Here is a 23,651-nt window from a genome sequence, read left to right as displayed (position 1 = left end):
TTAATCCATCAGAAGGTTTCTAAACATCTGGTTGAAACTGGCATTGATGGCCTGTACACTTTATTTAGCCTTACTTATATTCTAGATTGTTCCATGTTCATTGTTATCCTACCATACAGCTTGTCTTCTTTCTTCTAAGCAATTTAGAGAATAAAACCATAAGTTTTAAGGCCTTTCAGCTTAAAGGCATGATCTCTGAGTTACACTGTTATTTAGCCCTTTTTTCTTTATTTCATGCTTTTTTTTCTGTGGTTCTTCCCTCTGCCCCTTTTCAGTTACCTCTTCTGTGACTGCAGCTTATCACACTTGCAGTAGGCCCTAATTACAGTATTATTTTCCTCCGCCTGTTATCTCACGGCCTTGTGATATCAAAATCCCAACAGCGACAGTAAGCAGCTGGGAGACAGTTGCTATTTACTACTTGGAGACCCATTGTTGTTGTCTACTGTGTGATAAGGTCTTGATTGTCAAGATGACTTCCCCCATTGTCTGTAGGGAGAGAAAGATACAGTGGAAAGGTGTGGTGAATGTACACCACCTCTGCTCGTTCCACCGACTGAAACAGTCCTGTATGTCACAAAAACCAAATGGTGTTCCATATACAGAAAATAGAAACAAAAAAAAGGTTCAAAGCCTAACGCTTACATGACAGCTTGTCGCTTTTCGTGACACACTGCTTTTTTTCCTTCTTCCACAAAACACGTTCTTCGCCTGTCAGCTTTAACAATATAAAAGATTAGGACAGAAAGAACGACTGCAAAAAAAAGGAAAAAAGAAAGACAATAGCATCTCACTTGGCTGTAACTTAATATGTTGCTTTAGGTGGCAGAGGGTTTCTAAGTGTGAGTTGCAGGAGGTGTCTGGGGTTTAAATACCAAGGCAAACAGCTTAAGAGTGTGAAAACAATTGGCAAAGACATGAAAGTGTAAGCAAGAACACACACACAGGGGTCAGATAACCTCTGGCCAGATGGGTATGGTCAAGTGAACACAGGAGAAAGGTTGTCGGGTGGGGGGTTGCGCTGTTTATGGCACCGATGTCAGAAAAGGGGACTCAAAAGCATGACCCTGTGTGCCAAATTTGGCCTCTGTAAATCCCCCAGGGTGCAGGAACTAAAAGGGTGGTGATGATTGGGGATTCAATTTGGCTTGCTATCAATCAATGCCACCAAGATAGACAGGATTGCTGCCGATAGCCCGTCCTTGCAACCAGATTGGGTTTGTGCCTCTTGGGATTCACGCCCTTTTTTCACGCTTTGTTAATTAAGCGCCCAAGCTGCCCCTGCACTTACTTATTTATGAATCTTGGCTTCGACCGGTACTGGAAACCACTTGGTCTCCCCTAATTAGTCTCTCACTAATGGCCAGGCTTCCAGACAATTTCAAACCGCTGACCCCCATTTTGTTTATGCACACACCAAACCATACGACCTTGACGTTACACAACCCATGTTTTCTGGTGTTGTGTTTCTGTGGTGCTGAATAAAGTGCCCCACATGGGATAATGAGGCGACACTTAAAAAAATCAATTTCCTTCTCCATCTGTCTAAGTAATTCCTCACCTGTTCATTAACCCAAGAATAGAGTACTCTGGATGTGTTGAGCCTTGACAAGAAGAGAACCCGACGAAAGAAAACAAGAAGCTTCATGCTGGTGAAATAGTAACACTTTCCCAGTACGCTCAGGGAAAGAGGGGCTTAACTCTGGCATGATTAATTGTCATTATTAATTATTATTGTCTTGGGTTGTTGCAAACAGCACGCTGCTGACTTTATATCGCTTTATTGATCAAAGTAAGCCAACGGCATGACATCACTTCTCTAAACACCATCGTGCAATTACTTTAACTACTTACTTTTAACTCGGCGAACACCCGACCATTTTTCCCTTTGGTTTTAATGGCACAGTCACTGTTCAGGGTCAGCAGGCTCATCCACTGTGGCCTTGTGTGGTGTGGTTTGCATCACATAAACACTGGTCCCAAGTCAAATTTACTGGCGAGCAGTCCTGGAGATTCATTTGCATTCTTCCCTCTTTGGCTGGTTCAGGGTCAGGCATGATGACTAATCAGGTCAGGACTGACCCACACCCTGCGGTCGGAGCACTACCAACCCCACCTAGCTCACTTGGACCACCAAGTGTATTTGTGCTGAAGGTAGAGGGAACACACACAAGCTGGATGGAAACGAGCTGATATTTTTGGTGCATCTCATTTCCCATGTCTCCAGTTGTGGAGAAAAACAAACTTTTACCTCGTTCTTGTTTATTCCCTTCAGATTTTATCGCCAAAGGCCACAACAGAACTGAACCCAGCCGAACACATGCGCTAATGGGTGAGCTTAGGCATAAGGGGATTGTTATTTTTTTAACTAGCTAACTTTGCCACAGGCTGTGTTATAAGTATAACAATAATGCAGGTGGGAATGTGAGGGAAACTTTTGGGTTAGTTATGAAAAAAGTTAACTGTTGCTTGACTTGGACAGCCCAGGTGAGAAACAAGCTTTCTGTTGTTCGTGTGCATTTGAAAGCAATTACATTCACAAATTTGTGTGTTTAAAGAAGCACAGGGAAAAGTAATAATTTCATTTAATCTGTTGCTCTCCTTATTATGTGGTAATTAACAATAACCTTAACAAGAACCCATACCGCTACCCTAACTTTACCCTAACCTCAAAAGACGTCCTCACCTCAATGTTAACAACGTCAGTTATAACGACTTTGATTTTAGGCCGCATAACAGCGACACATTCCCAAAATATGAGTAAACCACAGTGACGCACACGCACGTTACACTGAAACCCATGTTTTCGATACAGGAAAAACAGTGTGTGCTAGCTCTGTGTGCTGTGTGTCAGCACATTAATAAATGGGTTCCTGGTGGCCTTGTGACTAGAGCTTCTGTGTGTATGTGTAGGTGGTGGTAGTGTGGGGTAATTGGTGACACCGTGCTCCCTCCAAACTGCCAGGCTTAGTTACACATCAATGAAGGGTGAATAATACATTAGCTAGGGTAGTGCATGTCCCTCCTACACATCCCAAGAGAAGAGGGGGTGGGGGCAAGGTAGGCAGATGACAAAATGAAAAATATCTTAAATTGGGGTGAAAAAAAGCTAGAAAAGGTATTTAACCCTAAGCTCTCCATCCCCTGACATATCTCATTTGTCATCTACACATCTTCAGCCAGACCATTTAAGCTCAGCTTGCCTTGAACATACCTATTTTAGCTAGTGTCCTTACCTTCCTTGTCCTGATGTACAGTCAGTCTTTTTCTTTTGCATTGGAGCTGCTTTCAGAAGAAAGAGGAGACGAGCCGTAAGCAAGCTTGGGATCAGTCGGGCTTGCTTGTAGTGTGTCACGGTGCTTGAGTGTTGATGCAAGTGGTTCTGTTGTCATGTTACAGTGAATCCAAAATCTTGTTGTGCCTTTGTTGACCTGCTCTGTGTGTCTGCAATTTGGGACTTCTGTATTTGCCATTCTGTCTCTTTCTGCGCTAGTGTATATGCATATAAATGTGTGTGTGTGTTACTAAGTGCAATATGATTTATTCCTTCTTTCTCTGGTGTTGCTGTCTGGGCTCCTCTGTGTGTCATGCCAATACACACAGGTCTTTATGTAATTGAAGAGCGCCTCTGAAAGCCCCCCGCCATATGGACCCCAACAGCCTTGGATGGCAGTCTGTCTGTCCATCCCTCAATTTCTTTTAATTGCCCAGCGCCAGGATTCTGTGCTTTGACTGTCTATTGAGTGGTTCCTCAATAGGTTAAATACATTAATATGTAATAAGGTTTGGGACCTCGACAATCCCAGACCATGAGATTGACCAGATAATGCTGAGCGGGGCTGAGGACAAGGAGTGCAAATACTAAAAGTTTTAGTCTGGCTTTAACTTTTCCTACCCTATTAACTCAACTTAAGCTATCCTTTTTGATTATTAGTATTATAGATAATCGGACATACGCTTTTATGATTTGTCATAAAACAATGCTGCTAGTAGTAAACATATGAATCTGAATCAAATACATCGTGGTGGAAGTAGAACAACATTTTACACTACTTGCAATATAAATGTTAAGGTTCTTTGTCTGTACTAGTTTTAAGGTTAAAGTCACAGATTTTCGTATACTTTGATTATTGATTATACTTTGACTCATACATGAAATAAAATTATTAAAAGTCATTATATTTCATGTATGAGTCAAACCAGCTCTCCTACTCTGAGCCTTCTGCAAATTTCCATGGCATCAGACTTTGATATATAGTTAGTTAGTTACAGTTATATAACTTTTTTTTCTGTTGCTATATTTACAGGAGGACGCTTGGCTAATATGTAATTGTAACATTATGAAAGGTTGAGCGGATATTAACACTAACACGGCCGTGTTTTTTCAGATGGCTCATTACTGGTGCTTTTAGCTGCTAAAGAGGCAAAGTCCATTTGCGCGGAAGAGGTCTAACAAGTCAAGTTATTACAGTGGCCAAGTGTGAGATTAATTAACTTAGTGGCAATTAAGAATAAGGGGCCAGAAAGAATCTCAGTGGCAGCAAGGTGGGAGGGAGTGAGACGGAGACAGAGACAGAGAGAGAGCTTTCCACCCCAAAACATATGAATGTGACTAATCTCACAGATAGCTATTTGTAAGAATGTCCTTAAATAATAACAATCGCCCTCTCCTTTACCTTTTATGCTAAGTTATAGGTGCCAAGAAACAAACAAACACATGTATATCCACTATCACAAGCTTCCCAAAGTGACATAAAGTCTGGATTCTGAAATAAATGTGTAAAGCCTTTTCAGCAAAAAGTCTGCTGTTGTTTGCCATCAGAGATCAGTAACAGTTGTGATATGATAAAGATTGTCCAGAATGCAGTTGTCTCACGCAGGAGAGCAATGCCGTCGTCCCGGCTTTGCAAAGGTGAAGCATGAATTGCTCTCACACTGGCTAGTTTGTGATATCTATCAAACCAAGCCTGTCTCGCAGAAGTGCGTAAAATGACTGCCCGCCTTATCTTGAAAAAATGGTCAAATGACAAAGAAGTCGCTGCCTTCTGTGCTACCAGCATTTTATTTGATTGTAATATCTACTGACTGTAACATAAGAGATTTCGAGGTGTTTTTGGCCACTTGTGTGTATTTTTGCAAGACCAGGTGGAGCAGGAGGGAAGAATGAGAAAGAAAGAGAGTGGCAGCGATACGTGTAAAGACGAGGGAATGGTGATGGGAAAAAAAGACAAAGCTGGAAGAAGAGAAAGGATTTGTGAGGGGGAGAAAAGGGACAAAACAATGCAGCTGACCTACCCAGTTTACCTTGCCCAGTGTTGTATATCCTTTGCGTGAGTGCATGTGGGTCATTGTTTCTGTTTTTATTTCCAGTGCTGCGTGATACATTAGAGCTTCCTGATTTTTTGGTTTTTTTTGTCGTAAGGAACCACTCCCGAGCTAGTGTTTGAGGGTACAAAGAAAAAGAGAGAAGAGAAAGCGCATACTTTTGTGCGATCTTTGTGTTTATGAATTTGTGTGGTTGTTACAGAAAGGGTGTGTGTGTGAGATTGTGCCAGTCACTGGTCTCCAGAGACCTTACCCGGCAGGTTGCATTCCTGGCATTAACTGCCCTAACCTCTCTTTTGTTTCTGGTATCTTCGACCTGAATGGCTAATGACTGGGCTACCTGGTAAACTTTAACAAAACGTACGCATACTGATGACAGAGTCTCCCACAAGCCAGTGTCTTCATGTCACCTGGTTCTGTCATCCTTCAAAAAAAAAAGTTGTGGTGAGGGATGAAAGGGTATAATTACTCATCTCTTAAAATTCCCCATTCGCCATTATTCATCTTTTCCATTTTCATTTTTATTCACAGGTAAATGAGGGCATACCTGGCAAATTAACATGACTGGCGGTGATAACTGACTTGATAATTATCTAGCAACATCTTCATAAATCATCAGCGGGTGCTCGATGAGCCGAAAGACAGCCTTTGGGTAGACTAGCTGGAAATCCCTGCTAATAGGGTAGTCCCCGGCTCTATTTTGGTTTTGTTATTTTGTTTATCCTGTCTGCGAAAGTTTCTGAGGAGAAGCAGAAAAGAAACAAGCAAACCTCAAAAGCCGGTTGGTTTCGACCGCCGCAGTGTTTTTTAAACTGTTTTAAAGTAATTGGAAGCCACTGGCATGTGGAAAATGCGAACCGCTTTGGGGCTTTGCCCCTTACTGCAGACACACAGGCAGCTGTTCCGGGTGTAACAGGAAGTAGCCATCTTTAATTAGATTCAACACAATCACTACATGCTGCGCAGGAAAGTGCAGTGTAAGGTGACCTGATACGTTGGCAGATGACTGCATTAGCAATGACTGTATTAACAGAAACAACGATAGAGGGACACAGTGTGTGTGTGCTTGTGTGTCTGTCAGAGAGTTAGTGAGAGAGAGAGAGGCCATGTATTTGTGAGAGAGACTCAGTGGCTGTTGATACAGAATGGCAAAGCTGGCTGCTAAGCCCTTTTCTTGTGGTGCTCAGCCATTCAAAAAGCCACGGCTTTTATTCAAAGCCCGGTTCCAGCTCTTTCTAGGCTACACCCCCAGTGAACAAACAGGATTTGTGTGTGTGTATGTGTGCATTTGTGTGCATGTGTATAAGTCTTAATAACATGTCTCATTTTCTGTTTGTATGTGTTGCCGATAATGTGTATGCATTAGTATTATGTAAGTGTATGGTTTGTGTTCCCCTGTGTTTGAGTTTGTTGAGTCAGCCACTGCTGACACACAAAATTGCCTGAAAACTGCTATTAAGAGCTGTGAGGGAACTGCTCGCACACAATCCGACTGCACAGGCAGCACAATAGCCCATCTCCTATTGAACAAAAGGTGTGTGCATGTGTGCACGCTCTTGTGTATGTTTATGCTTCCAGCACCCCCGTGACAGTCAGATAATCAACAGCTTCCACCTATACAAGCAAATGCACATTCATTCATACAGGTGTATTTCAAACACTCTGCTCTGCACCAATGAAATGCTTCCCCTCAAATCCACACATAGATTCCCCAAGGGCACGTTGCTGCTATCGCTGTTTGGTATTTGGCTTCGGAAACCGGGCTGCTATCATCTGTACAGACTGATACCAGGGCAGCTATCAAGCTGTTATGAATGAATGCCTTGGTTAGCAAAGGGCAGCGGAGCAGAGGAAGGCCAGGGAGGAGAGAGCAGAACAGAGAAGTACAGCAGCAAAGTACTAGACAATGGCTCCCTGGGCAGCAGTAGGGCAATGAGCCCATCAGGCTGCATGTTAAACACAGACACTCAAGGCAGGCACACAAACATACAGAAGACACTGCAGTTGTGTACATGCACACAGTCACATACTGTCTCTGAAGGCGAAAGCGTGTTAGCATGCCAGCGACACAGTGGCAAAGAAAGACGTGCCGGGGCTGTGGGGAATACAAGAGAGCGTGCAGCAGCTCTCCATCCTCTCCTCTCCGTCCGCCCCCCACCCCCTTTGTTACCTTACTGGCCCCTCTTTGCCTTTCATTCCCATCTTTTTCCTCTTTGCACCCCCTCGCTTTGTCTGTACGTTGAATATCTCTTCCTTTCTCTGCATTCCCATCCCTCTCTCCCCCTCCTTCCCTCCCCCAGTTTTCCCTGACTCCTGCCTCCCTCCTTTCCTCATTCTCTCTGTCTGATTTTTGCTGAATTCTATTAAGACTTTTAAGCAATGCCAGTATGAATGAATGTGCATTGAGTTATTTTTTTGTAATCAAAAATGGCCACACCCAAAGCAGCAAACCGTGTTCCCTCCGATTCTGCTTCCTCACTCCACCTAATTCTCCTTTGCATATCTCACATAAAACAGTGTTCAGTAGTTCTTTTCTTTGTACTTTGTGTGGAGGACTGGGAGGTGCTAAGAATTCAATACACATCTTTTTTTCTCTTTAATTTTCCACTGATCATCCCTCCTTTGCTCCCTTTTGTATCTGGCATATATGTTCCAACATTTCAGTATTGCTGCAAAAACTACTACTTTTTGCTTTGATCTGGGGTGAATTACAGTTTTTGAACAAATGTTGTGGTGCTGAGGGATTGATTAGATCAAATATAAGACTGAACTGATGGCTGAGAAAGCCCCAGATATGCTATGCTAAGTGGAAGTAGCAGAGAGCCCTGACTCTCGCCTGTCACAATTAGCCTAGACCACTAATGCCCAAAATCCACCAGAGCTTCAGCTCACAGATAGACACTCATAGGCAGGTAGTGCAAAAAGATGAATGTCTGATTTTTATACCTAAACCAAAAAAAAGAAGTTTTATTTATGTGTGTATATATATATATATATATATATATATATATATATATATATATTAGGGGTGCAACGATACTCGTATTGATATTGAACTGTTCGATACAGTGCTTTCGGTTCGGTATGCATATGTATCGAACAATACAAATTGTTTTTATTTATTTTATCAACTTTTCTTCTGACGATACTGTCTGTGTTGAGCGCTTAGTGGATCTGCGTTCGACTACTCCGCCTAGGCTGCACTGTCGATTGCAGCGCAAGCTAGCAAGACAGAAGCTAAGCCTCAACGCTACCCGAAATTGAACCTCCCCCACCCTCATTCATATCTGGCGTTTGGAACTATCTTGGTTTTCATGTGAAGTATGACCCTGAAGGTAAGCGCGTCATGGACAAAAGTAAAACAGTATGTCGGATGTGCCACACAATGCTCAATTCGTGGGACCTGGTGCGTTAGCGCAGTTAGCTTGTTAACGTGTTGATGCCATCCAGCCGCACGCACGGGGCGATCCGCGGTAACTCGTTAAGGGAGATTTGCCGCGTTATGGCGTTAATGTCATTTTAACGAGATTAACGCTATATATATATATATATATATATATATATATATATATAATCCGCTGTTTACTTTATACAATTCAAAATATTGTGGTAAATTATTTGTAAAATAATGATTTTAGTCTGTACTGTTTGCAGAACTGCACAACAGCTGCCGAGGTGCCCTTGAGCAAGGCTTTGAACCCTTTTGCAAAAAGGAAGCCTTGGTGAAAAAAATCTGTGTATTACACAGTAGAAGTTTAAAAATAAGTGAAAAATAATTGAGGTGCACATGCTAGAAGATCTGTATCAAAAGAAGTCTTTTTATAGAAGTTTGACATGCGTTGCTGCTCGTGTTCATGCACATGAGTATGCAGTGTATTTGTTTTACAGTCTAGTAAATCAATCTAATTCGGGTTGCAGTTGTGCTATATAGCGTTTTGAATATGAATCGTATACCAGGTATTGCTGCCCCCTCAGAGGGAGTGTGGGGTAAACACTAAATGAAATCAACAGCTGTAGCGACGCACACACACTCCATCATACACAACCACGCAGATGCAAAAAGACAAATTACTCCGCTCCAGCGGCCTCACTCACATAAAAACAACGAAAAGCGCACATCCAAATGCCCAGAGTTTGATAAGGAGAGCCACATTTCCATATGCACGCCTTTGAGGTAAAAGCAAACCTGCTACTCGCTAACTTGTATTTTTAAGTTGCAGCCGGCTGAGTCATTTGCCAGGAAATCTGATGATGGCATCTAAGCGTCTCACGCAGAGGCACACGCTGCGCAGTTCACCCAGTGCTCGCATTAATTCAGCCATCTAATTCAGGACTAGAGGGCTCTGCTTAAACACTGTTAATTGTCAGCATTTTTTTTAAAGTCTTAGAGTTAAATTTAAAATGTTGTAAAATCTAGAAGGAGAGTGGGGCGATTAATTTCCAGGAAGGGCTGTAAGCAAAAAAAATACTTCATCTATGGCAAAGTTTGAGGCAATAGTTTCCATGTTGGGTGATGTAAACACCAATCATTTCTACAGAAATCTGGTTTTGCGCCCATTTCCTGCTGGTTTTTAAACAAAGCCAGACCTGATGCCCTTAAAGTAATCATTTGCAAACGAAGCACACGCCCTTTCCAGAGCAGGTTGTAAATGATAAATATTACACCAAACCTTAAAAATGATGATTACAACAAAACATTACTGAAGCCTTAATTATCTATTTGCCTCTTGACATTTTTGCCAAAGTACGTGATAGTTTAACTGTAAATGTAAAAAGTGCTGTTCTGTTTCAGCTGATCTGAGCATGGTACATGATGTAATGCTTTTTTTTCAATAATGAGTAAGAAAAATCACAGAGAGCTATATTCAGATTTCAAAAGACAAGGCCAGACATCTCCGTGTGGTAAATCCACAGTGGCTGGAATGACTCCTCCGCGGGAATATTTCAGTAGGGGATGAATTCGAGTAAGTTTTGTGTCACACAGGATGCATCACTGTGAAAACACTATAAAAAACACCCTGAAAACTGCGCTATTGCCTCTGCAGTGTTGTGGAAGCTTGTATCTGCTCATATACTGCTCCATACAGTAGTATATGAATATGACTAGGCAGTGTTTATATTCAGTGGTAAGGCAGAGCGAGAGGAAGAAAGCAATAAGCGGATGTTATGAAACAAAAGCAGTATGGGAAATGGAAGTTGTAAGCATAAGCTACAAAGCCAAGTAATGTGATATGTGATCTTATTGTGACTACTCATATTTTCAGAACAATAAAAAGAATAATTGATCAGGTCGAGGCGCCGTAACAAAGCCGAGGTCGCTCTCCTAATGAAATGCTGATACACTCACTATGAAGGACCTCCATTAAATCTTAGCAGCATTGGATTTTGAAGGCAATCCGAAGTGCTTGTGTCAGCCAATAAAACAAGCGCTAATGACTCACCCCCAACTGTGAATGTGCGTGTTTGAGTGGGTACGTATTATGTTGTCAGTACTGCTGATGAAGGTGCTGCGACTTATTCAAAAGCAGGCAAAACACAGAGCCGTCCAATAAAACCACGGCACAGTGTCGGCTCCTGCGAGTGCTGGGTCTCAGGCTCGGGTTGGTTAAGGTGAGGAGAGGGGGATTTCAAGCATTCCCAGAAAACCAGTTATATTAACAGTTAACTGGGTTGTGTAGTAATTAACTCAGTCAGAATGCCACACAACTATGCAGTAAGCTAAACAGAAATTCTGTGAGTCAAACTAAGGCCCGACGTACACACATGCACTTATTCACTCAAACACGCACACGTACTGACAAACATGTGTTCCCACCCGTAAAGGCACACCTGGTTTTGTAGACAGCTGCCCTGAGGGCTACCTGTTCGTCAGATCCTCTGCGGTTAGTAATTAGAAGTAAAAGGGGGGAGGGAGGGGTGAAGAGAGGGAAGGAGACAGATGAGAGAAGGACAGAAGGAATGAGTGAGTGAGAGAGAGAAAGACAGCGAAGGAGGGGTGGGGGTGGGTTAAGACAAAGAAGCCGGTTCCACTGACAGGACAGGAACTAGATGAGACTTCTGAATGAGGCTATACCCCTCCTCAGTTTGAAGCAGGCACACACACACACACACACACACACACACACACACACACATATAGGCCTATGTATTGGCTCAGCTTCGCTAGCTTGCATCCTCCTTGCTGCGATCAAAGCCCTTTCTTTTTCCATTTCAACCACTTTGCTCAGCTCTGCTCTCTAAAAGCATCTCACAGCAAAAAGAAAAAAAAAGCTGTTTGTTTTTTGTTTATTTATCACAAAAGTGTCGACAGGTAAGAGATGCTTGACAGACATTGCCTCCGGAGACAAGGTGGGATAAGCAGACAGACGTTCAACCCCCCCCCCCTCCCAATGCACAAAAAAGGTATTCAGCCTTGAGATGTCCCTTGATGAAGGGAAGGTAACCGAGGGCAAGGTCGCAGCCACGTATTCATAGAGCAAAGATTTAATTTAATTTGACGTTTCCAGTGATGAAAAAACTATATTTAATAAATAAATAAGAGAAAACGACAGAGAGGTAAAGACAACTTACTCATGAAGCTCCAGCAGCATTCCCTGTTAGCATACAGGCAGGACACACCTCTTTTGTGACAGCCATTGTGTGATGACTGACTGCAGTAGTAGGATGAAGTATGTGTGTGTGTCTGTGTGTGTATTTGTGCTAATGGGAGGTGGGGGGGTTGTTGTCATGGGAGGCGAGTCCCTTCAGGAATTCCACAGAGGAATCAACTCCTTGGCTTGTCCATGTTGCAGCAACCAATTACCGTGACTGTGTGTGTGTGTGTGTGTGTGTGTGTGTGTGTGTGTGTGTGCGTGCACACAGGGGGAGTGGGGGTGTGGGGATGCTGAAGGGGAGGTCTAGCTATAAAATGGAGGGGACTTCTCCTAATCATCGCCCTCTGGCCTCGCACAAAGGCAAAAAAGACTGCTCGGACGATTTGAATTTGAATAGCATCTCTCCTCCCGCTTTCCTTTTTTTCCTGCCCCGCTTCCTCTTTCTCTGCCTCAGCCTCGCACTGGATGACAAAAGTGGAGCCAACAAAGATAGCGTACAAAGCAATCAGGCTAATAGCGCTAATAAGTTGAGTGTGGGGTCCTCGCTCTCAGTGTTGACACTTTCCACTGTTTCAGTGGCTAAACAGAGGCTCAAGTGTTTGGCAACCAGACGGCATAGTATTTTAATGGAGTGGCTACCACATGCCAGGTTGCCATGTGCTTGGTCTCTTCGACTGCAAAAAAAAAAGATACAAAAAAACAACAACAAAAGCAACTCAGAGGAGAGGTGGGGAGAAGATAATTAACTACTGAAGAAGCCCCGAGCAAAGGATTATGGGAAGGGAGTCATTAGGGTTTGGAGTTGAGTTTATTTTTATGTTATTATGGGTTTTCCTGGACGCAAAATCTTGCTTTTGTCACGTTTCATTAACACACAAGTTAGTGGTAATTTCTAAGGTGAAGCCGTTTTGTTTTGCACTAATAGCAGAGAACTTAGTCGGCTTGATTGTCAAGGTGGGAAAAGAACATTTCATTAAAAATATTAGTTTGGTGACTGCTGTCTGAATTTTGAAGAATCACACATACCAAAGACATCCACACTCAGAAGCTCAAAGCAAGACCTGAGCTAAATCACTCACCTGTGTGCTCCCTGTGACCTGCAGCCTTCACCCTGAAAACGACTGCGCATTCCTCCCTCTCAATAATAGCCTTTCTTCTCTTTTCCTGCTCTTCTCCTTCTCTTTTTTCTTTCTTTTAAGAAGTCTGCTTGTTTGAACAAAGAAATATTTTAAGAGGCTTGTAACTCTGTGTATGCGTGTGCGCGTGTGCGTGCTCGTACGTTGGATGCGGCCATAAGGACGAACGCTTCAGTGCCCTCCCCTGTTATTAGGCCTGCCCTGTCATTACAGGATTAGAGTGTAGGGGTTTGGCTTTGCATGCGTGTCTGTATGCATGTGTGTGTGCGTGTGTGTGTGTGTTTGTGTGTGTGTGTGTGTGTGTGTGTGTGTGTGTGTGTGTGTGTGCATTTATTTGCCAGAGTGCGATCTCTCCAAGCCTGTTTGTATTCCTACAATTTTTCTCACACAGTCAGAGGACACAGAGAAAACAAATGTCACAGCCGTTTTTTTCCCCCCATGGTTTTTATGATAATCCCCGGTGCATTTGACCTCTACCATAAATAACACTTTACTAAAGCAATCCTTAGGTTACTCAAACAGTGACTCGCTAATTGAAAAGTCTTTGTGAGCAACAGGGGGTTGAAAAACACCCCCCTGAACAGCGCATGTCACATCACTGTGCAGCAAGAACACAGGAGCACGGCTGCAGATATTGGCGTCGAAGGCAGAGAAAAGAGAAGGAGATTTTAAAAAAACAATTTTTTTTAGTTGAAGTAGGAGAGAAAAGTGGGACAAGTAGAAGAAACATAACAAACTGGGAGAGTTGGTTGAGAAAGAGATTGAAAAAAGGAGAAAGTGTGAGAAAAGTGAAGCCTTGTGCCTCTCTGTTTGTGACCCATCGATGCCTCCCTCTCACCATGTGTGTGATTTACAGCAGCCAATTTGCATGTTCGTTTGCCTGATTTCCTTTGTTTGCTCCCTTCAATTTTCCCCTATCTCAATTTACAAGATTTGAAAGAGTAAAATGAAATGCATAGAAGGCAAACCAGTGCACTCAGTGTGTTTAGAAATCATCTCAGAGTCTAATTGAGATTTGTTTTTTTTCTTAACCGACTTGTCCTTCTGGTTTTCTTTCCATTTATTTTTCTTTTGTCTCACTCGGGCCCTTAAGTCGTGCTGCCATTATAGTCTTCTAAGCTTTCAGGGCTTGTTTCCTTTACAGAATACCTTTCGCTCTATAATCTAGTTCCTTCTGCCTCCTTCTTGTCCTTTATTATCTGTACGAGTCTGCTTTGCACACTTTATTAGATTTTTTTTGTCCGTGTATTAGATAATTTTAAGATGCTTGGACTTTCAGTCCAGGCTTTATTCTTACAATGTGCTTGTAATGCCAGGTGTGTTATTTAAAATCACAGCAATATAGTGGACAGAGCATGGCAGGCACCCATACACACACACACACACACACACACACATCCTGACACACATACACTGACAGAGAGGGAGCGGCCGGGTTAGGTCAGGGTCATTCACCACTTTTGCTCTGGCCCATTGACTCAGGATTGGTGCTCCACTTTGGGCACAATGCAGGACTTTGCACCAAATACACACACATACAATTGTCCTCTGACACAGACTTGCAAGCACACAGTTATGCACGCACACAAAACACAACCCCGGCCAGATCAAACAATGCAGATGCAGCGAGAAAGGAGGGTTTCAGCGATGAGTGTGCGGTCTCGAATCATCTGCTGTCCCAACCACTGAGTCAGGCTGGACAGGTGTGTCTGTTTGCACTTTGCATATCTATCTCTCTTTCACGTCACGTCCCTTCTGCTTCATCCCCGCATCCCATTCCTTCCCTCCCCGTTCATCTTTGCGTTTTGCCGTGCTGTCATTTTCAGCGAGGCCAGCTCTAATGACAAGCGAGCGCATCAAACACAAGGCCGACTTGTAATAATAAGTACCAGGCAGCAAACATATATAATTTTCACCTCACCGGCTTACCTACCTGCACGGCTGTCAGTAACAGGTCCCAAATCACACACTGTCACAGTATGAGTCACAGGAAGTCCTGCAGCTAGTGAGTGCTGGCCCATTCTCTGAGAAAACACAAGCAGGCCCTCAGTTGCTCACATGTGGCTACATCTGGTTACAAAGGGAGCTCTTAGCAAACACCACGTTCATGAGTTCCCTGCTTTAACACTGGAAACACATTGAGAATATTGCAAACCCGCTAAGCAAAAGGAATCACTTATGATAAAGGCTTTGATTTGGCTCATGGTGACAGTTTTAGACCTTTTTCAGTCAAAGTCTGCAGGGGTGAAAATGAGTGGGACTTCCCCGTTGTAAGAGCATAACACTTGGACAAAGTTAGATATAATTCACAAGGGGCTTGAAGTTCTTTTTGTTTGCCTGAATGTAGCAGTTGCTTGATGTGTGGTAAAAATCCTTGAGTTATAGTATTGTACTTATACCTAGGACCTATTTACAATTAGTTAGCAAGCCAAAAAAAAGAAGTCTGCAAAGACTTGGAAAATCTCAAACTTCATTTGATGACCAAGCACTCACTGGCTGCACCGTTTCATCATCTTTCACTATCTTGTAGAACAGCACAGCGGTTGAGATAATAACGGTGGCTGCACATCATGCCTTGAGCGCCAGGTAGTAAAAGACTCAACATTTATAGTCTTCCTTCCCCGCTCTCGCAAAGCTCCCATCTCTGCCAGTAGAAACAAGAAAGTGGAAAGTGGAGAGCAAAAACGGTTTTGCAGGGGAGATCTCTGTCCACTTCAACTTGCGCGAGCCATTTGTTGATGTTTTTGTGTGTGAAATCCCCCGTGTGTGGCATATAGATACGTGTAAGAATGTTCTAAACTGAAGTGCCTTCAAGTATTGACGCAAAACGAATCCTATTGAAGTTTACCGACCTCTGTTCCACTCGAGAGCTCCTCTTTTGTGACACCGAAATTTATTGCCCCTGCTCTCCATTCAAGTATTCTGTTGGGTTGTATATCTTGAGTTTTACAACTGTGTCTATATCTTATCAAGTGTGTGTCTATGTGTCACGTGTTCTGTGGGAAGCGGAACTGTTTCGCAGTGAGAGCTTTGTTTAAGGGAAACACCTAATTGGGACTAATTAGCTTAATGAGGAGCAACAGTAAACTATCACACAATACCTCACTGATCACCTATCGGGACCTTTGTCTGTCTCGTGTTTCATCTATAATACATTCACTCACACACACCCACACATACTCACTTGCACATAAAGTACTCCTTTGTCTAAATCAATTCAGTTAGTTGTGAGCTTGTGTGTCCTTTATTCACACAGTTTTCTGAAAGCAGCTTTGGTCAGAGCCTCGTATCTGTTCCTTGGATCATTTTGCAAGTTTTATGAGATTGTTGTAAAACAACTGAAAGTTCTACTGATCTCTTTTTTTCTTCCTTGTTTGATTGTGTTGTTTTCTTTCTGCTTCCATTTTTCAGAGACGTTGATGGACACAAAGTGGGCCACGACAGAACTGGCTTGGACTGCACATCCTGAGACTGGGGTGAGTTTACTGGGCATAGTGTGCATTGTGTTGTGTTAATAATGAGCAATACTCCAGGCTATGTTTTACCATTTGATGCAATTAAAATATTTTAGGCAGCAAAACAAATGATGCACTGACATCTAATTCACCTGACTGACCTGATTGACTCCCTCTTGCCTCCTCTTGAAAAATGCAAAAAAAAAAAAGCATTGGTGTTGTCATGAAGTTCCCTTTTAAACGCTGATAAATGTCTCAGCACCCAAATCTACCTTACACAAAGTGTCCATGACAGCCTCACATGGCTTTCCCATGTGGTCTCCACAATGAGGCAAAAAGAGCCTCGACCCCTCCTCGGATTTACTTCAAAGACTGCCAGCACTCCTCCCTTGCCTTTGTGTGGTCCTCTGACTTGGCCCTTGTGTTTTGAACGATGGGCCCCCTTTTTTTTAGTATATTTTTGCTCTTACCACAACACACTTGTCAGAGGATTCTTCCCCAGCTGTTCAAAGTCACCCACCCTCCTTATGCTCCTTTTCGCCTAGCCATTAAACATTCACTGTGCCAGACACACACTAGCCACCTCAGCTGTAAACAATCAGGAGGACAAACCCTCTCACAGCCTGGCATGTCCCATTTCTGTTCCCCCTTCCCTCCAAACACACACACACCTCTTCATCCTGTTACACTACAATGCAGCGGTGATGCTCCCACGAGGTCCAGGCAGACATGGTTTAGGAACCTAAAAAACATGCCTCTCTGTTTCTGTTCCAACAATCCTACAACAGATGCTCCTTCTCAGTAGATGTACATACAGTAGCTGCCCTTTTGCAATCCAGATTTCCCACATTACCTGCCAAAAGGGTGGAGATGAATTTGTCCCCTTGGCCCTTTTTTTTTTGGGTGGGTGTGTGTTTGCAGCAGAATGTGCCACAGACAGCATTTGTTGTCCCTGAGTTATTTTTCCACCCTTTGTGTGTTTGTGTGCGCGTTTTCCCTCCTTTTATTTTTTCCCTCCCTCCCTCACTTTCACTCTCAGTCCCTCGCTCTCGCAAAATCAATCGTCCGTGTTGCCTTGTTCCTTTCTTCACGCAGACTTTTATTGTATACGTGTTTGTTTGCTCTCGCAGTCTTGCGGTGGGAACGACCCAACCTGTTTTTGTTGTGTGTGACGAGTGTTTAAGAGAAACCGATGCCGTGGATAAGAGGACAAACAAAGCAGCCTGCGGGGAAAGGGACGAGAGAGAAAGAGAGAGAGAGAGAGAGAGAGACAGGGTTTCAGGAAAATCCAGAGCAATGTCCGTGCGTCAAGAAGGAAAGAGTGTATGAGACAAGAAAATCAGTTCCTCAAAAAGCAAATCTAACACTACACATTCTCTCATTCATGCCAAACACGAATCATATCGTCTCCATCTTTTTAAATAACATTGCAAAACACATGCAAATGAAGCTACAAACATAAAGCTACACAGAAGCTGTGTTTGTAAGCGCTGATAATCGTAAGGAAGTGTCTTTACATGCTCCAACACTAGGTTGTTGTGTTTTACACACATTCTTTTAGTATATTCTTTCACGTCTCTGTTTGCTATGGTATGTGCATTTCTCAGTCTGTCTGCATCTGTCTTTATAGACTGTAGCATCTCTGTATGAGGCATGGATGCATGCAGCTCAGCACCAGTTTGGTTGATGCGTTTGGATTTCCAGCATTCATTATGCCTCCATGTGTGACGTGTGAATATTTGTCTATAAATCATGCCGTTTATGTTCCAAACCAGATGGGCGAAGAAGGGGGAATTCCGCTGAGTAGCTCTCCTCAGACCCGGAATGATACCCACAGGGCTTTCCCTAAGCATACGTTGACAACAATATATGAAGTTAGCGAGCCTACAGAGATAATAAGTATTGTCGGTATATGACTGTCTCCTTCACAAGACCACCTTCCCTGCACAAAACGTGTCATAAACAAGCTGGAACAGTATTAAATTAGCCTTAGTGGGATTATTGAACCGGCTAAACAAACAACAAAATAAAAACACACTAATTGGTTGCATTGAGCTTGTTGGAACTTTCAGCATTTCAGGCAATGCCTAAAGCTAATAATAATAGTTTATCCATGCTGCCATGAAGGTTTCTTAGAGTAAATGTTCTCTTTTAATTCATCCAAGGTCGAAGGATGAAAAAACATGATAAAACTGGCAAAAAAAACAGCTTTAAATGATGATTTTGAGAATTATTGTTGCACCAAAATGTGCAATGTGTAAGGCCCGTGCGTTGCCGTCTGGAGGTGAAAGTTAAAGCTTTGATTGGAAAGGACAAAGAGAAAACAGAGAGGCTCGCCAATCTTGCATAACAATTCATCTTGTTGAAAATCGACGCCAAGAAACTTGACCCTTTTTTGCACAACATGCTTAATTCATTCAGGCTTGGTAATCAGGCTCTCAGATTGTTTGCCCACTGGTGCATGTCTGACGGGGGGTTGGTTGACCCCTTTCTAACTGCACGCATACACAAACAGACCCACACCTATACATATATATATACTCTCAAACAAACACACAGAGTGAGCACAAACTTGGCCAGACAAGCTCGCATGAGCAAATTTATACAAACGCACAGCCACAAAACACTTGGCCGCATTGCTCTTTTGCGCAGGGTGATTTATTACACTAAACTAAATACCCATTGACACTTCATGCTTTTAGCCATTCCATTGACCTGGCTGGTGATTATCGATTCCCTCTGGTCGCTTCCTCCTTCTCTCCCGCTCTTGTGAGGCCATCATTTTAATGCCACAGCCAAACTACACCCATTCTTCCCCCTGTGTCCCTTATGGCCTCCACGGTCTTGGATGAATAGCCTTGTCTCCACCACATCCATATCACAGCCTTAATTAAGATGCTTCAAGCTCAGAAGGAAACGACTGGCTCTGAAGAGGAAAAGCGGTATCTATTTACCCGAGTGTTGAGGAAGGCAAATGCTTTGAGGTACAATCCAGCCCCAAGAACATAACTGTAGAGATTTAATTTTACTATAGATATCTCATATAGCAATGTCTCAGGTTCAGGTAGCGAGTTCACCACCAGTTACGCTAAATATGCACTATGCATTTGGTGTATAGTTTTAGCAGTCATCTCAAGGCGCTTGAGGATATTGCAAGGTAACGACCCTACAGTAATACAGAGAAAACCCCCAAAATCAAACAAATTCTGAGCAAGCACTTGGCAACAGTAGGAAGGAAAAACTAGCTTTTGGCAGGAAAAAACGTCTGGTAGAAGCAGAGATTAATAATGATCAATACCTAAATGCAAAGTGGTGTGTTAGCTTTTGACTGCCCTGTGACTTATTGGTAAATGGTTTATATATAGTCACTCAAAGCACTTTATAGAACTTGCCCCATCCATACATCACTTTTTTCAATGTCTCACATTCTCACACATTCACACTCCAGTGAATGCATCAGAGCAACTTAGGATTCAGGATCTTGCCCAAGGATACTTTGGTATGCAGACTGGTGCAGCTGGCAATCAAACCACCAACCTTCTGATTAGTAGGTGACCCGCTCTACCTCATAAGCTACAGCCACCCATTATTCCCTTCTCTAGTATTATTTTCCTCCCCTGTTCCCTCTACATTTAATGCTCTAAAGCACTGGCACGTCTTTTGCATAGCACTGTTAACTACTGTTGTATTTAAACGTGTCTAAAAATACTTTGACTCAAATGTTTGTCTGATAAAAGAAAGGGGAGCAGATCCCTCAGCGTGCGCACACACGCACGCAAACACACACCCACACACTTAGATATATTATACACACAGGAATTGCTGTTTGAAGTGAAATGATTTAATCGCGGTGTCCTCATTCGAGATTGAAAAAAAGAAGAAGAAGAAAAAAAGACATAACATTAACGCGTCTCACAGCAAAGCTTTTACAGTCTGGTTTGCTTGCACTCATTTAATGAAGCTGGTAATCAAAGTTTAGAAATTTTAATCCCATTTTATCCCGAGTAATTCACCCCCTGGGTACTGTAGTAGCATTGAAAGATGTAGAGTGTAAAAACAGAAAAGCATGAAGGTTAACTGCCGCCTTTTCCCCGCTTTTATTAGAGGACGTTGCAGTCATTGCTCGGTAATTGAAGCGTAATTGGTTGTGAAGCAGTGTGGCTGGTTCTTCCAAACAGATATGAGGTAAACATGCTTTGGTGGCTCTGTGGCGAGGAGGTGACAGGTTCCTGTAATTGTGATGAATTTGCAGTCCTTGTGCCTGGCTTTTCGCCACACTAATCAGGAATGAAAGGTGCATCATGGCAAAAGCAAGGGAATGGAAGTAAAAGAAATACAGCTAAACTGAAAAAGTCCAATTCTCGCTCCCTCATGACTTGTGTCCTGGTACTTTAATCACTTGCTTTTTATGCCACTTGATTTAATGTAGCTCATCTAGGTTCGATGGAAGATGCCCCGCAGCAACTCAATATCTATCAGACATTTACAGCTGCTAATTTTTCATGTTCTTCATCTGATTTCTTTTCAGTGGGAAGAGGTCAGTGGCTACGACGATGCCATGAACCCCATCCGGACGTATCAAGTCTGCAATGTACGTGAGCTCAACCAAAATAACTGGCTACGTAGCGACTTCATCCCGCGAAAAGATGTACTGCGCGTATATGTGGAGATGAAATTCACAGTGCGTGACTGCAACAGCATTCCCAACATCCCTGGTTCCTGCAAAGAAACATTTAACCTCTTCTACTATGAGTCTGACTCGGATTCAGCTACGGCTACCAGCCCTTTCTGGATGGAGAACCCTTATGCGAAGGTTGACACCATCGCCCCAGATGAGAGTTTTTCCATGCTCGAGTCTGGACGGGTAAACACGAAAGTCAGAAGTTTTGGCCCGCTGTCCAAAGCTGGCTTCTACTTGGCCTTCCAGGATCTCGGTGCTTGCATGTCGCTCATCTCAGTCAGAGTGTTTTATAAGAAGTGCTCCACCACAATCGCCAACTTCGCCGTATTTCCCGAAACGGCAACGGGGGCTGAAGCGACATCGCTGGTGATAGCCCCAGGAACTTGTGTCCCCAATGCCTTGGAGGTGTCTGTGCCGCTGAAGCTTTATTGCAACGGAGATGGGGAGTGGATGGTTCCTGTAGGAGCCTGTACCTGCATGGCTGGTTTTGAACCGGCCATGAAGGACACCCAGTGTCAAGGTGAGTGTTTTCACAATATATAATTTAGGTCAGTTTATGACGTGTTGTGGCGGATTAAGTGGATTAGACATTCTTCAACAGGTTGCTCAAGGTTCAAACCCACAACAGAATAGTGTGCTACTTCATCTTATGTTACAGTCCTCAGATTTCAGGATGGAGCCTTCTTACGAAGATCATATGAGAAGACATTTACGTTTACATTTTGGGAACATGGAATGGTATTAGACTAGTGGTCCTAGTCTTCACAAAGACTTAACTGCTGTGGAAAAAAACACACTGATTGCCTGAGAGATTAATTGGACATTATTTTGGCTACAGGATACACTGTTTTATGCTGGATTGTTCACTCAACACATCGTAATGAATAATTTATTTTATCTTGTTTTCTTTTGACATGTTAATCCAGTGATTACAAGCTATAATAATACAGACTAGCAGGGCTACGCACTCCCGTGACCTCAGTTTTGCCTTGAGGTTGGTTGCAAAATGAATGCGCAGTGTGTTGTCTCTTTATGAAAGCGAGTGGCTAATGGCTTCAGGTCTGATGGAAAACATGACAGGTTCACAGAGGTGAAAGAGAAAGGTAAATTTAAACAGCAAGGTCCCGACTGAAATGGAGTGCAGGTGACAGCATGAGAATAATGAAGGATAAATGGAAAAACTTGTGCTTGTGTGTACGTGGGTGTAAAATTAGGCCTGGGCGTGCAGAAAGTGTGTGAAGAGTGAAAGAGCGATCTGGTGAGGTTATTGATCACGTGAATGCAAGGTGCCCCGTGCGTGTTCGCTGGGCTTCGACTTCGGCGGTGATCCCTGCCTGTCTGGGTCCTTCTTCCTATAATAGAAGAAAGCGATGACGCTGCACAGGCCTTATATTTTGTATCCACTCCACTCCAGGAGTGGGTGGATACTGAATATGCGCTCACCTTTAGAAGGAGAGTGTTTGCACGAGACAAAGGGGAGAGTGTAGTATATATAAAGTGAACGTGGTTAAAAACTCATTTGTTTGTTTCTGGCACCTCAAGGTTGAAGCTCTGGTGACTGGCCGCTGATAAAATGCTCTCTAATCACTAGAAACCACAAGGGATAAATCTCGCTTTCTTGTTCTCGTTAGGTCCTCTCTCCTTTTCCTTCCTCTCCTTCTATATTATTCCATGCTCATTTCTCATCACCCTTTTTCCGTGCTTTTTCTGTCCTCCTAGCATACAGTATCTCTTGCAGCTCTTCATTTCTCTCTGCGCCAGTCTTTACTTCTCCAATTCCTTCCTAATCTGAAGGCCGTTGTGCTCATTAATAAGCCACTAGAGTTACAGTAGGGATGTCAGTATTAATATTAATCGATGAGCCTTTTTTGCCTTCCCACTCATTAGCTGCACATTTTTTACCCCCAATATTCTTTACTTTTTCATGCCTCAGACTTTCCAATTTCAGCATACATTTTAATCAGTTCCTTAAGCTCTATGTTCTGCATGAGAGGATAAGACACAGGGGAGCGAGGAAGAGGGGAGGTGGGGGTCCTACAGGATTAGCATTTTCTATGCCTCCACCTCTTCCACCTCTCCCTCCCTTTTCGCTCTACCCCCTTGTCTGTCTTTCTTCCTCATTCTTTAATGGTTCCTCTAAGGGAAAATAGATAAAAGGAACAGGATGACCCCTTTACTCGCTGGAAGTGATTGATCAGCGCTTTCAACCTTTTGGTGTAAAAAAAGAGGCTTCCTTTAACGGGAATGCTTCTTCAACATCTTTGCTAACAGTTAAAAATATTTTTTTTCTTGCCCTGTGAGCTCAGAATTAGCTTGCAATTTGTTCTGTGTTAGGTGAAAAAATATGAACAAATTTGTTTAAAGAAACTGTTCTGACACCTAAATTCAAGGTCAGTTCTTTATCTGTTTATCAAACCAAACTTCCTGTTAGCCAGCAGTGTGGATAACTCTGACAAATTGG

The 23,651-nt window shown here is 43.0% G+C and overlaps 1 protein-coding gene across 4 annotated transcripts in view; it reads left to right on the top strand.

The window, feature by feature from the left end:
- ephb3b (eph receptor B3b) overlaps positions 1-23,651 on the top strand; it is a 57,974-nt gene that overhangs the window by 11,336 nt on the left and 22,987 nt on the right. For all 4 annotated transcript variants that reach the window (XM_082504684.1, XM_082504685.1, XM_082504683.1 and 1 more), the window contains exons 2-3: positions 16,466-16,530; positions 21,038-21,710. In XM_082504684.1, the coding sequence (XP_082360810.1) occupies positions 16,466-16,530; positions 21,038-21,710 (738 nt within the window). The remainder of the gene's footprint in view (positions 1-16,465; positions 16,531-21,037; positions 21,711-23,651) is intronic.

Source organism: Aulonocara stuartgranti (genome assembly GCF_965226115.1).
Source record: "Aulonocara stuartgranti genome assembly, chromosome: 15".
NCBI classification, from domain to species: domain Eukaryota; kingdom Metazoa; phylum Chordata; class Actinopteri; order Cichliformes; family Cichlidae; genus Aulonocara; species Aulonocara stuartgranti.
Note: the sequence above shows the minus strand (reverse complement) of the source record. Positions and strands in the feature narration are given on the sequence as shown.